The following is a 14,782-nucleotide window of genomic DNA, read 5'->3' as shown; positions in this document are numbered from 1 at the left end:
CGTGTGTGTACAGTAATATCATGATGACTGATTTTATGGACTACATGCACACTTTAGTTTAGTTTTTTAACCAATTAGACTTTAAAATGTAGATGTTTGAAAACCGCCGAACTGACCCCAAACCAGCCCAAATTTTGTCCACCCGCCCAAACCCTTTTTTACCCGCACAATCAAATTCAAAACCGCCCAATCTGGCAACACTGGCGGCATTCTTTACACCACTGCATCCGACGCTCGGCCATGGAAACCCATTCCATGAAGCTCTCTATACACTGTTCTTGAGCTAATCTGAAGGCCACATGAAGGTTGGAGGTCTGTAGCTATTGACTCTGCAGAAAGTTGGCGACTTCTGTGCACTCTGAGCCTCAGCATGACCCCGCTCTGGGATTTTACGTGGCCTACCACCTCATGGCTGAGTTGCATTTGTTCCCAATTGCTTCCACTTTGTTATAATAGTTGACCGTGGAATATTTAGTAGTGAGGAAATTTCATTTCATGATTGGACTTATTGCACAGGTGGCAACCTATCACGGTACCACGCTTAATCTCACTGCTGTGAGCGACCCATTCTTTCACAAATGTTTGTGGAAGTGTCTGCATGCCTAGTGCTTGATTTTATACAACTGTGGCCATGGAAGTGATTGGAACGCCTCAATTCAATGATTTGGAGGGGTGTCCCAATACTTTTGGCAATACAGTGTACATCATTTTCTGATTATATAGTCCATTTTGTAACAGACTGAACCATTTTTAGCAATACCTTTCTGCAATTTTATTACATCACAGCTTTTATTGATAAGAATGCATTTATATTTGGGTGTGGCTTATTCAAACCAATCTGAAATGTAGGGATGGAGACCCTATTATAAATAAGTGAAGGTCTTATGATTTTCTCCTGGCTAAGTTTCACATACATAAGTGCAAATTTTCCCATTCTAAACCACATTTTGAAACAAGTTTCAACAATATTTTGTAAAGCTCTCTGTATCGGAAAATCCAAAAGCGAGGAAAATACTATTGTACTGGGGGTTTTTTTTATCTCTCTTTTTTACTTCTGATATTATTATGATTATTAGCATTGTCTCCCTAACTGTTTTTGTTGTTGTTGTTATTTTTTTTTTGTATCTGTTATTGATTGTTACTCTGTTATACTGTAATTATATTGTCATATGATTTGTTTCCATGAGTATAAAAGCTATATATTTAAAGAGATAATTCAACCCAAAATGAAACATCACCCTCATGTTGCTCCAAACCAATATTACATTCTCACAAAATCAGATATCCTTAATTTTCCCAGCAATCTTTTCCACACAATGAAAGTACACAGAGAACAGGGACAAGCTCCCAAAAGTACAAAAAGCAATTTTGGTCTGTTCTTCACACAAAGCTATTGTATGACGTCAGAAGACTTTACAGCGAATAAGTCGTCTGGATACTGTAATGGTACTTAGTGACATTTTTGGAGCGTAAAAACTCTCTTTCAGAGGAGGCTATAAGAGAAGAACATCAGCAAGAACATTTTTCAATGTCTTCTTTTTTGTACCAAAAAAAGAGACAGTCATACAGCTTTATATGGACATAAAGGTGAGTAAATTATGACAGAACCCTTATATTTGGGTGAGGCCTTTGGAAAATAACCCCAGTCATGTTCAAGTCGAGTCTCATCTGGAGATTGACATGGAGATTAATGAAGATCTGATTCTGCCTGCAGTATCATTACCGCTGGAGCGGATCAGATGATGACACAGGCAGCTTGTCTGGAATATTTTGGCAGGTTATTATTGTTTTCATCTCAGGCTGCAGGCAGTGTCTTGAGACCAAAACCAAAACTACAAACCATTTTCTCATGTCTCTCTTTCTTTCAACCTCGCACACACTTTCAGGCAATTATAAGCTAAACATCAATATACTGTCAGACATCAATATTTAAAGAACGATCGTGGTGATTCGCGGCCTGATTTTTGCACCAACTCAATGGAGCTCAAAGAAGATGATCAGCGCATGCGCATCATAGCCTACTGGAGAACGTCAATCAGGAAACTATTCTAACCTCTCTGTCATAACACCTTCAAAGTCAGATCAGTTATCCACCCTAAATTATCATTCAGATAATAGTTACTACTAATATCAAATAATAGAACTTAAATTGATAAAAGACGCGCATCGCGTGCACCTGCGACACATCACGTGACAATACAAAAACTGAGGTGATAATTAATTAAAGCCCAAAATGCTCAAGACACTACTTACAATGCAATTTTTTATAACTACAATAACATTAAATACACTATAAACTAGTAGAGTAATGCAAGAACTATAACTGAAAGAAAGATATATTATTAATAAATTATTATTGTTATTACATAAATGCTAAATTATTTAATTAAAAACTGCATAATAAACAGAAAGTAGAGCAAATCACACAAGCTATTAACTTAACTACCCATAAATAAAATGTATTAATTTTTGTGCAAGTCGATCCCACTGAAAATATTAGGGTAAGTTTAATCTATACACTGTAAAAGTGAAAATATGCTGTTCTTACATTAAAGACCAATTTTATCTCCATCGATATTTAAAATTACTTTCGAAAGTATAAGCAAGCTGATTCGGTCATATTAAATGATAGTTTTGACTTTTAAAAGAAATGCAGTTAATTGAAAGATAGACCAGATCAAGCAGTTTTAGGTTACCTGACAAACACTTTCCATCTCTCCGTTTCTATATTCCTGCCCTGTGGAATAAGATGTTATAAAGTCCCGCAGACTGAAGGTTTGACTCACGCGTGCGGTGGAGCGCAGCTGTGCGGGGTCTCGATCACCTCCTCCGGGCTGCGCGTCTCATCATCGGGTCTGTGCGGGGAGCGCCGTCGCTGTCCGCGGTTCTGGAGACCGTCGCGCACCGGAGACGCGCCGCTGCATCGCCCGGGACGCGCCGGCGAGCGCCTGATGATCAACTCCAGCGGATCGCGAGGAGACGCGTCTCTGGATCGGGTGTGCGGGGGGTCGGTGCGCGGATGTGGATCAGATGCCCGCCGCTTCAGGGGTCCTGGCGGCTGAGGGAGAGGAGTCTGACCGGCAGAAGCTGGAGAGGAGGAGGAGGAGGAGAGGGAGGAAGAGGAGAGGGAAGAGGAGGCACGGAGACCTTCGCCTTCGTCAGACATCGGGAGAGCTCGTGCTCCACATCTGGTGAGTGAAGGGGCTTCATGAAACTGAGACGCACAACTTCAGCAACAAGTGGAAGAAGAGTTTTACCCTCACGTCAACACACACACACACACACACACACACACACACACACAAATGAGAGAGGTGTGGCTTGATGCATTACCTGGTCAAAAGTAGCCTATGAGTACTGGACACCCTGCAAATGCACTCATGCATATAACTTTCCTTATATAGAACACAAACGAGAAATGAAAATGTTTTTTATTTCTTTTCTTTTTTTTCTTGAAAATCTTAGTTGAAAATGTCATCCTTAACTTTTATTGAATGTAAAAGAGTGAGATGGACATTCTGAACATCTACAGGAATTTTGTCTGTTAGCTTAATTTGATAACATCTAAATTAACTAGTTTTATTGAGTAAACATATGATTTATAGAACAAATCAATGTAATGCAGTTTTAAAAATTATTGTAATTGTTTTATAATCATATAAGCCGTTTATGAGCTTATATTCGAGAGACTGCATGAAGTATTTGTACATTACAAAAATGTCATGTCGTATAATTGAGATACTATTATAGTTTTATTAAAATAATTATTTTTTTATTATTATTTTATTTCAGTTTACTTTTATTTAAAGTGACAAATAATTACTATAATTAACTATAATAACCCTGCTGCATAACATTTATGCGAACTGCAAAAAGCTTAAAGGTCTAGATTTTTGCATTCATAAAAATGTTAACCTAACATCTTGAAAAGCTCATGCCCATGTTATTGTCAACTACACAGATGTTGATGCGGATCTTTGATTTCATTCAGGAGTTGCACAGCAAAGCTACACATTAAAAACCACCAACTGCATATTATATTTTGTATTCTCAACCATAAAACCCACCCATACCAAACACCCCTGTGACATTATATTATATTTTGTATTCTCAACCATAAAACCCACCTACACCAAACACGCCTGTGATATCAGAATACTGACCGGGTAACATTTGCACTCGAGTCCAAGGTCTTTATTCAGGGAGAGTGAGCAGGATGTGCGAGTGCAAAGGTGATTTGCTTCATGGTCAAACAAACACTTAAAAGCTCAGCGAGCATCGAATAAACAAATATCAGCAATATCAGGGTTAGTGACCTGGAAGTATCAGGGTTCGCACTTTGCAGACATGCAGAAATTGTTTTACAGTATAAATATCAAATTTTCTCAAGAAGCAAAATTACTTCAGGTATTAAGTTTTGTTGTCTGAAAAATGTATCAAAATTAAGTGAGTTTATACTTGAAAGAAAAATCTGTGTGATCTGTGTGAACCTATAGTGATTGTTACTTTTGTGTGCTGCATTTCACAATAGATACTGTTTCAAAGAAGCTTCATGGAATATAGTGCCAAAAAATAAGCAACAAAAAGACTAAAGCAAGGAAAAACTGAATTAACAAAGCAAATGAGCAAAAGACAGAGAAGTATAATTAAATGCAGCTACTGTGATTGATTTGACAAACCAATTTAAGAAATAAAATATTCTGAGCACTGCAGAGAAGATGATTAGAGTGTTCGTGATGCTAAACAGGTACCTGTGTGTGTGTGTGTGTGTGTGTGTGTGTGTGCGTGTGCGTGTGTGTGTGCGTGTTTATCTGATCACCCCGGGTCTCTTCCTGTGTCTGATGGGCATTCTAGGAACATCCGCAGGGAGGGATTAATTGGACAAAATCAGACACTCACACAATCAGGTGCACACAACACACAAACACACACATGGAGTAAGCCTGTGCTCCTCCTGACACTGAGAGTGTATGCAATCACTCGACTATCTACTGAAATCAGGAGGCATTATGTTCCCTCTCCTCATCCATATCACTCCAAATATCCATTCCACACAGTTTCTACCTGCAATCAGTGTTTCAGTCTCATGATGGGGGAGGAGAGAGAGCAAATCAGCAGTAGGGGCCGTGTCCAATCATGATGGGGGAGGAGAGAGAGAGAGCCAATCAGCAGTAGGGGGCGTGTCCACTCGTGATGGGGGAGGAGAGAGAGTGAGCCAATCAGCAGCAGGGGCGTGTCCAATCATGATGGGGAGGAGAGAGTGAGCCAATCAGTAGTAGGGGTGTGTCCACTCATGATGGCGAAGGAGAGAGAGTGAGCCAATCAGCAGTAGGGGGCGTGTCCACTCATGATGGGGAGGAGAAAGTGAGCCAATCAGCAGTAGGGGGTGTGTCCACTCATGATGGGGAGGAGAAAGTGAGCCAATCAGCAGTAGGGGGTGTGTCCACTCATGATGGGGGAAGAGAAAGAGTGAGCCAATCAGCAGTAGCGGCGTGTCCAATCATGATGGTGGAGGAGAGAGAGCCAATCAGTAGTAGGGGTGTGTCCACTCATGATGGGGGAGGAGAGAGAGTGAGCCAATCAGCAGTAGGGGCGTGTCCACTCATGATGGCGAAGGAGAGAGAGTGAGCCAATCAGCAGTAGGGGGCGTGTCCACTCATGATGGGGAGGAGAAAGTGAGCCAATCAGCAGTAGGGGGTGTGTCCACTCATGATGGCGAAGGAGAGAGAGTGAGCCAATCAGCAGTAGGGGGCGTGTCCACTCATGATGGGGAGGAGAAAGTGAGCCAATCAGCAGTAGGGGGTGTGTCCACTCATGATGGGGGAAGAGAAAGAGTGAGCCAATCAGTTGAAGGGGGTGTGTCCACTCCTGATGGGGGAGGAGAGAGAGCCAATCAGTAGTAGGGGTGTGTCCACTCATGATGGGGGAGGAGAGAGAGTGAGCCAATCAGCAGTAGGGGCGTGTCCACTCATGATAGGGGAAGAGAGAGAGCCAATCAGAAGTAGGGGTGTGTCCACTCATGATGTGGGAGGAGAAAGTTAGCCAATCAGCAGCAGGGGGCGTGTCCACTCATGATGAGGGAGGAGAGAGTGAGCCAATCAGCAGTAGGGGGCGTGTCCACTCATGATGGGGGAGGAGAGAGAGAGTGAGTGAGTGAGCAAGTGGGAGATTTGAATACTGTAGAAAGAGAGATGGCTGAAAGACATTACAAAAGAGAAAAGGCCAGAGGAATATCCAACGCTATCTCACGACCAATTCGTACGAATTCGTACGAATGATAAAAAGTTGGCTAATTCGTACTAATTCGTACGACCTCACTCGTACGAATTTGTACGATTTGTCTAAACCCACGTGATGGGTAGGTTTAGGGGCGGGGTCAGGGGTAGGTCATTCGTATGAATTCATACGAATTGGCCAATTCGTAAAATATGTACGATTTTGCAAAAAATTCGTACGAGTCAGGTCGTATGAATTCGTACGAATAAGCCACTTTGTAGAATTTTTACGTTTTCCCGTGAGATCGGGCTGGAATATCACTGGAAAAAGAAGGGTTATGATCAGGCAAGAGCTTTAGAACCCGAGTTAATATCAGTAAAGCTTTCCAGTGCTGGAGAGCACTGGTGTTAATACATGATGTAAATAATAGCAATATATTCAATATATTTTAAACTGTCAAAAATTTTATAAAAATAAAATGTACTTCATGGCAAGAAATACATTTCCACTCAAAATAACTTTTAGACTTAATTGCAAATGTTAGGACTTGAACAAATGTGATTATAGATTCTACACACATACCCATATATAGTATATGTTTTACTGTACGTACAATACACTCTCTTAGAAAGGTGGTTCATTAGGGTTCTATGTAGATCTCTTTGGTTCTTGACTCAATTTTAAAGAATGCTTTATGCTAAAAAAAGGTTCTATTAAGGAGAAATGTCTTAAATTATTGCATAATACTTTCATGTTTAATGGATTTACCAGCAGTTTAATTCATAAAATTTAATTATAATAAAAAATAATCTAAACAAAAACTAAATCCATAAAACGATCCCATGATGGAACCCCTAAAAGGTTCTAAATATGAAGCGCCTGACAGAATCCTTTAAGATTCTATATAGAACCTTTTCTTCTAAGAGTGCAGGTCAGTAGAATCATCTGTAATGTGTCATGATACATCCACCTAGAGCTTATTCCATCGATCCTACGAGTGTGGAGCTGGAACAGGATCATGTTTTGGATTATGAGCTCACGGGATCAGCACTGGACTCTAAAAGCCCACCGTCACCCAGCGTGTGACAGAGACTGTCATATTTCAATCCAATATGGCCATTACTGTTAAACACCTTAGAAAGAGGAAGGGATGGGAAGAAAGAAGAGCTTGAGTCACTTCCTTTTCAGAGGAAAGGAGGCATGAGAGCTTCACAGATTATTTCTCTCTCAACATTTACACTCAGGTCTGGATGATCTTCTGAGGGGTTCGGGTCTGACATGCATTATGTATAATGGCTCACTCTCTCTCATTTGGACTCCTCTTTTCCCCCCGATGGCCTCTACAAAGCACGCTCTCTATCTCTCGCTGTTTTTATATTTATTAAAAAATGAGCACACCTAGATGAAACAAGAGGAGGGAATCTCCATGAAGAAGTTGTAATGCTTTCAAAGGTTTTCTAAATGCACTTTTTGAATTACTGAAACATCAAGCTGCATTTGATGTCGTTGTAAAAATCTTTCGCACACACCAAACAATATCTGGAACCTTTTTTTTTACTCAGAAATTGCTAGTAAATTTCACAGATAATAACAGTATTAAATGAAACGTGAAGCATGTGCAATGCATGTGCATGGATAATGCATGTGCAAATTATGCATCATCAATAGCGATTATTTTATGCAAATTAGGCCAGATTGGTTTCATATGAAATTGAACCGTGCGAGTTCACACGTACCAAACCCCAGACCATTTCAAGCCCTAGCTGGTCCAAGCTGGTTTCTCAGTCTCAAACGGACATACTGTACGTAGTGTGAAAGCGGCCTGAAAGCACACAGCTTCTTCACGGAAATCAGATATCTGGACTGAGCTGTCAATCCCACGACTGAAGAAATCCAGCATGTCGCTCAGATCAATAAAGCGTCCACCTCTTCTGCTCACCCTCAGCTGTGGTCTGACCCAACAGATCTGGCTGTCACTTCACATTGTGGACAGAACGCTTGAAATCACATAAATACCTCGACGTTCACCACGCATGCTACACTCATTTTAAGTCCACTTATAACGTTTCTTCTCGCAACAGAAATGTCCCAGTTTAGTTTTTCATTAACATTTTTTTTATTCTTAATCAGACTTTTAGTATTACAAGCTGTACCTTTAAGACGTCTACATGCATATGTTAATGAAGTCATGGTTGTGATGTCTTAAACATAACGATTTCTGAATGAGTAATTTATTTGTGCAGTTCAGCTCAAATTAACTCGTTTTAAAAAAGTTTTTATTATTTTAAAATGGTTTGTTAAACACCAAAATAAATAAAAATAATAGAGCAGAATAACATAAAAATCACCTGATTTTCTAAATTAACTTTTAAATAATGGACATGAAAACTTAAAAATTACTGTACATTATTAAAATGTTATATAACTACAAATAATGACTTCTAGAAAAACATTTAAATGAGTCTGTCAGTGTGTTTTATTAGCTATCACTGATGAGACACGTTTGACACACCGTCCTGTAACTCTCTTTTGGCTAACAATGAATTAGCAATATTTTTCTTTAGAGTATTTATTAATAAACTTAATACAAACGCAAAACAATATTTTTCTGACCACATTAGCAGATACTTTTTCTTGTTTTAAGCATAAACTCACTTATATATTATCACTTATAATTTTTTTTAGTAAACAATATCTTAAGCCATTATGACAAATACAACATTTAAAAAATGTAAATGTTGAAATGAACATGTTAGTTCATGCAGGGTAATGCAGAAAAAAAACCTTGAATGAATGAAACCTTATTGTAAAGTGTTACCAGATAGTTAGTGTCATGTTTGTCAGATCATCTCAAACCTCTTTTACTAAATATAAAACGCTGTGGTGAAAATCAAATTTTAAGGCATTTATTCTGCTTTTCTCAGACTCTGTACATAAAACTCATGCAGTCACATGTCTGTTAAAAGGAAATGTATGAATGCACAAGCATAGATTAAGTAAGACATTAGCAGCTCATTAATGCGTTCAGAAATGCACAAATAGTACAAGCAAATGCTTTCCCGAATATAGCGTGTCTGGTTGCTCTGATAAGGAGGCCTGCGAGGACCAAACGACCCATTGCTACATCCTGCCTTTTGTGTAATTTACTGAGTTCCTCTTATTCTTGCTGAAGATGCTCAACCGCTCATAGCAGAAATGCAAATGACTGAGACTGACACTCCTCTAAGATTACGAGAGGGAATGTCATTCTGACAGCACTATGAACACTCTCCCAATGCAAAGACGGTTACTAAATTCTAAAGCAGCATCACATGTAACCTTCATTAGAGACTTCCGAAGATTTTTGTTAAATATTTTTTTTATTTCAGTCAACATTTAGATATAAAATATCATCCAAAAATGGCAAATCAGTCTATAGAAATGCTGATTATGAATGCATTTCTGTCATGACGACTCTCAGAGTGTTTGGCATGGTAATGGATTTGACAATGTTGATATGTTTGGTCTTGGCGGAATAGATCTGCTAAACTGTTGCTGATGTTATTGAGACTTGCTACTGCCAATACACACACAACACACTGCTGTGAATAAGTAAGACATGCTGCTGCTGTACAGAATAACATACATGAATTCTTTAGCAGATCTATACAGGTGGAGCTGGGGTGGAGGGTTTCTGAAAGCGCATTGCAACTGCTACAGCAAATTCTGAGCAGTATTTGAATGTTGAGCAGCGAGCTCATTGGCAACTCATACAGCAGGAATCAATCAGCTGTGGCCTATAGAGAATGATGTGATTGCAAGCAGATTGAGTTAAGGACCGATCAGTGTGGCAAGCAGGGTGGGGCCGAGAGCTGTGGGAACAGAGCGACATTGTCATTTCAGTAAAGTAACCGTTACATTCCAAAGTCATAAAGAAATTACAACTACTTACGCTTCACGAGGAATAATGGTCAGTTTTGTTGGTTACTTTTCTGAAATGAGACATCCTTGATGATGTATGCAGCCGACAAATGCGAATTCATCTGCCTTCGAAATGAGACATAGCTTATGTGTGTTGAGTTGCTGTCTATGTAGAGCGCTTTTTATCGGACACTTATGAGGGTTCATTTGAGTTAGGATGCTGTCTTAGAAGGGTGTTACCTATGTAGACCGCAAGACAGGATTTGTAACAGAACTGCTGCTTATACAAACCATTAAAGTCTAAAGAGCTGACATTACCATATAAGATGAGCAATAAAGATGCATGGATGTTTAACACCCAGTTGTTGTACTTTAAATCACGCGGCTAAATAATACTTTGCAATGATTTTCTCATTATTTAACGAGCTCTGAACTGTCTTGCACGTCTCACCCCGCGAGAGATGATCTGACGTCTCAGTGTGTCTCAGGAACGGCTCCTCTGGACGGGTAATTGGTCTCAGCTGTTCATCCACAGACAGACACAGCGTTTAAGCAAACGGCTGCGTACACACACTTTCCCCGCCATCATTTTCTCTCGCCGCAGAACAAACCCTGAAATATGGATGAATGAGGGAGAGAGAGTTTCACACCAATAATGAGTGTGTGAGTGTGTGGTCTGTTTGAGTACATGTTCGTTTGTGTGTATTTGTGTGTGTTTGACATTGTGTACATATAAACATATAGCAGGTGAAACAAACACATGAGTATCACACAAATATGTGCACATTTACACACACACACACACACACATACATACATATATATATATATATATATATATATATATATATATAATATACACACATACATACTGTACATACACACATACATACATACACAAATACATACACACATACATACATACACACATACATACATACACGCATACACACACAAACAAACACACGCACACATACATACACACACACATACACACACACACACATACATACAAACACACGTACGTACATACATCAATTTAGTCTAAATGTGTGAGTGAGTGAGTGAGTGAGTGAGTGAGTGTGAGTGTGAGTGTGTGTGTGTGTGTGTGTGTGTGTGTGTGTGTGTGTGTGTGTGTGTGTGTGTGTGTGTGTGTGTGTGTGTGTGTGTGTGTGTGTGTGTGGTTCAGGCATATCCTACATTATGTCAATATGTTGTCACTGCAAAAAAAAACACACAAATAAGATTGCATCTGGACAGCGAGCAGACGGATGGAGGAAAAAGAGACGAGAACTATGAAGATCCAGAGACGGATAAAGCACAATATGACCAGAGGAATGAAACTGAATTACAGTCACAGAGTCCAGACACACACAGAAATAACGTCACCGCTCTCACATGTGAATCTCTTGTGCCGCAGTCCAACAGACCTGAGTTCAGTCTCTCCCATGAACGCACACCACATCACTGCCGCTGTATTCAGGAGTTTCTCATCTGAAAAGAGACACATTATGATCGAAATGACTATTTCTGTATGACCCCAGTCAGCTGTTCAACTCATCCAATCTGTCATGTTTGCACCAATCCCACCAACAACAAAAAAGAAGATAAGTACAAATCTGTCCAATCCCAACACAGACGCTCTAAAGTTTAGAAATGTTTTACTGCTTCAAAACATCTAAAGCTGAATGTGATATTCATGAAACATCTAAAATACATAATTCCGATTAATAAACCCATTTTCACAATCTAACATGGTGTTTTGGATGATGGTCCAGTCAGATATAGATCACCGAACACACTCAAATATGCTATAGTAATTGATATGCGGCTCATCCCTCATATCGCTCTGAGTGCCTGTGTTCGGGCTCTTGTTATTGAGTCTCTTTCACATCAGATGTGATGCCAGCAGTGCTTGAAACACCAACTGTTGTTTTACCTCCAAAGCTTGCACAAACAGCTTGAGAGCCATACTGAATGTGGACCTGGAACATTAATAAACAAGAAATGTTGTGAAAAAAATAACATACCATAATTGCAGTCATTCCTGTGAGAACAAGATCAGATTTCTCAGAGGACGCATGAGTTATACGAATAACAGAAGCTCATTTGTACCTTCATTTTTAAGACGTGTTTGATTAGGATTGGATTGAAACTTCAACATACTTCAGTAAAACACACATTTTTCAAAACCTCCACGGGGAAGACTAGTCCTGCTCAAATATAATTAAAGGCTTCTTTGAGGCAATTTAGCTAATAAACATCATTCAGCAGAGTTAGTCAATTAGTAAATTTTTGCATAAGGCGGTTCTAGATACTTTTAGAGGCGCAATTTTATTTTCACTATATAAATTATTTATTTGAAGAAGAACTTAAACAGAGATGGATGTAAAGGATGACTTTGAAAGGATGATATCAAAAAACCAAGAACAAATAAGAGAGAGATGGGGTGGAAAATGTTATTATAATCACACTAAGCAGGGATTTATTTAGTCAATCACAATCAACAATACATCACATTCATGACATTAGTGAGGCTTTGGGTGATTTGAACCTGTGACCCCTGTGATAGTCATGGAGAAAGAAAGAAAAAAAATAGAAACATGCATTTCTCTCCATCATTTGGATGTATTCATGCACCTGCAAAACATAATAAAAACAGAGCCAGCAGCATGGAGAGACATGGAGAGCATGGAGAATTTCAGCAAATTCTAGGACTTTGTCGCTTCCTCCTCCATTCCCTCATTGTATCTCACACTTCTCACCTTAGGACAGATGTGAACACCACCAAACCAAACCAGACTGAGAAACTGAGAGAGACATGTAGGCAAGATGAGTGTGATGTGCAGAGCAGAAAACAAGAAACAAGAAAAAAAAAACTCTGCAAAAATATTGTCTTGTTTTCTACATCTTGATACATTTAAATCAAGATATATAACATTACTTAAGATTTTAAGTCTTTCAGTTTTTGCTGAAAACAAGAAAAAATATCTGCTAATAGGTTTGGAAAAATAAACTGGTTTTCCCATTGAATTAAAATGTAACTTTGCCAATTTTCAATCCGCTTTGTATTTTTACATTGTCGGCAATGTACTGTAAATGAACAGTGTTTAAGCCACTTGTTCTCTGTGTTACATGGACCAAGAAATTCATGTTTATTTGTCAGCAAAAGTTTTGACAGTTCCAGGGCTTTCAGGAAAACTACAGATTGTTCTTCTGCATTTTTGAATCCCCACCCATGGACAATCTGATGGTTATTAACAGAGCAGTTATTGTAAGGGAAGGTTTATCACTGAAAATTTGTTCGTACTATGTACAAACATCATTATAAAAAAATAAAAAAAAACAATGTATTTTTCTTCGGGAGGAACTGACATTCGTGGTCATCCAGTTTAAAATTATAACTACAAACACAGAGGTGTTCAGCTGCGTTCTCTCTGTATTTACGATTGTTTGTGGCCTTTATCCGCTGTCTACAACGCGCTGGATCCTTCACTGGAAACCAAAAGTAACTCACTCACGCTAAACGTTAACTCTTTGAATTCTTGCACCCGAGAACAACACAAGTTGACACCATTATGACTAAAATGTTTGCTAAGAAGTATTTCCTACTAAAGCAAGGCGGTATTGGTCAAGCGTTTCCATAGCAGACTGGAGGGCGTGGCCTCGCACGGCAACAAGCCCAGTACATTATGGGTGTTGAAGTTTTCCTACTGTACCTATTTGGCAAAAGGGAAGACAATAGTATTTTTTCTCTGTTTTGTCTAGTCAAGTAACACCAATAATACATTTTAAAAAAGCCTTTCTGCATAGGCAGCCAAGTTTTATTGAAAGCCCATTTTGCCAGTGGTGAAGTACAGTTTCAGATATGTTTTTCTTGTTTGAAGCATATACTCACATAATTTTGTATAATGCCCTTTTCTCAAGATGTAAAATAAGTCTCTGATGTCCTCAGAGTGTTTATGTGAAGTTTTAGCTCAAAATACCCCACAGATATGTGTATATAGCATGTTAAAATTGTCACTTTTTGAGGGTGAGCAAAAACGCACCGTTTTGTGTCTGTCCCTTTAAATGCAAATGAGCTGCTGCTCCCGGCACAGGGGGCGGAGCTTCAAGAGCTCGTGTCCTTTTACCTCACACAGACATGCACTGAAAATTTCAAAAACTTTTGGCCTTTTTCAAAGTCAGACAATGATGGAGAGACTCTAGAAGAAGTTGGTTAGTTGAAGAATTTATGTAGCTTATGTGTAGTTATCTTCTAGTCATTGATTAGCATATTCTGTCTTGATAATCTATAAATCGTGTTCAGGGGGCGGGGTTTATGTAAATGTTAGGGTTTGTGATGTCACTAACCCGGGAGGAATGTGGTGTAGTCTCTACCAGCCGTTTGTTGTAGTCCTTACAAAGCGATTTCTTTAAAAGCAAATATCTCCCTTTGCTTTGAACTTTGAGCGTTGTCACTTTGCAGATGTTGTTTATGCTCAAACAGCAACATTACACACTAACTAAAGTTAGAAAAGTGAAATCATAATCAACCACCCATTTAAATTTTTTCAGAAACAAGACTTAATATCTAGTTTAATTTAGCATCTCAAGTAAATGTACCTTGAGTGTCAAAATGAGAGGAGATAATAGCCTCTAGTCCTTTTGCTTACATATTTCATTT

General features: G+C 39.1%; 1 protein-coding gene across 1 annotated transcript in view; it reads right to left on the bottom strand.

Annotated features, from left to right (window-relative positions):
* trpc7b (transient receptor potential cation channel, subfamily C, member 7b) overlaps nucleotides 1–3,185 on the bottom strand; it is a 124,187-nt gene extending 121,002 nt beyond the window's left edge. Inside the window, exon 1 of the mRNA XM_082176922.1 lies at nucleotides 2,787–3,185. Coding sequence (XP_082033048.1) covers nucleotides 2,787–3,166 — 380 coding nt within the window. The 5' untranslated portion in view covers nucleotides 3,167–3,185. The remainder of the gene's footprint in view (nucleotides 1–2,786) is intronic.
* Between the last annotated feature and the right edge of the window lie 11,597 nt (nucleotides 3,186–14,782).

Source organism: Leuciscus leuciscus, assembly GCF_965113295.1.
Source record: "Leuciscus leuciscus genome assembly, chromosome: 8".
Taxonomy (NCBI): Eukaryota; Metazoa; Chordata; class Actinopteri; order Cypriniformes; family Leuciscidae; genus Leuciscus; species Leuciscus leuciscus.
This window is presented reverse-complemented; position numbering and strand designations above follow the sequence as displayed.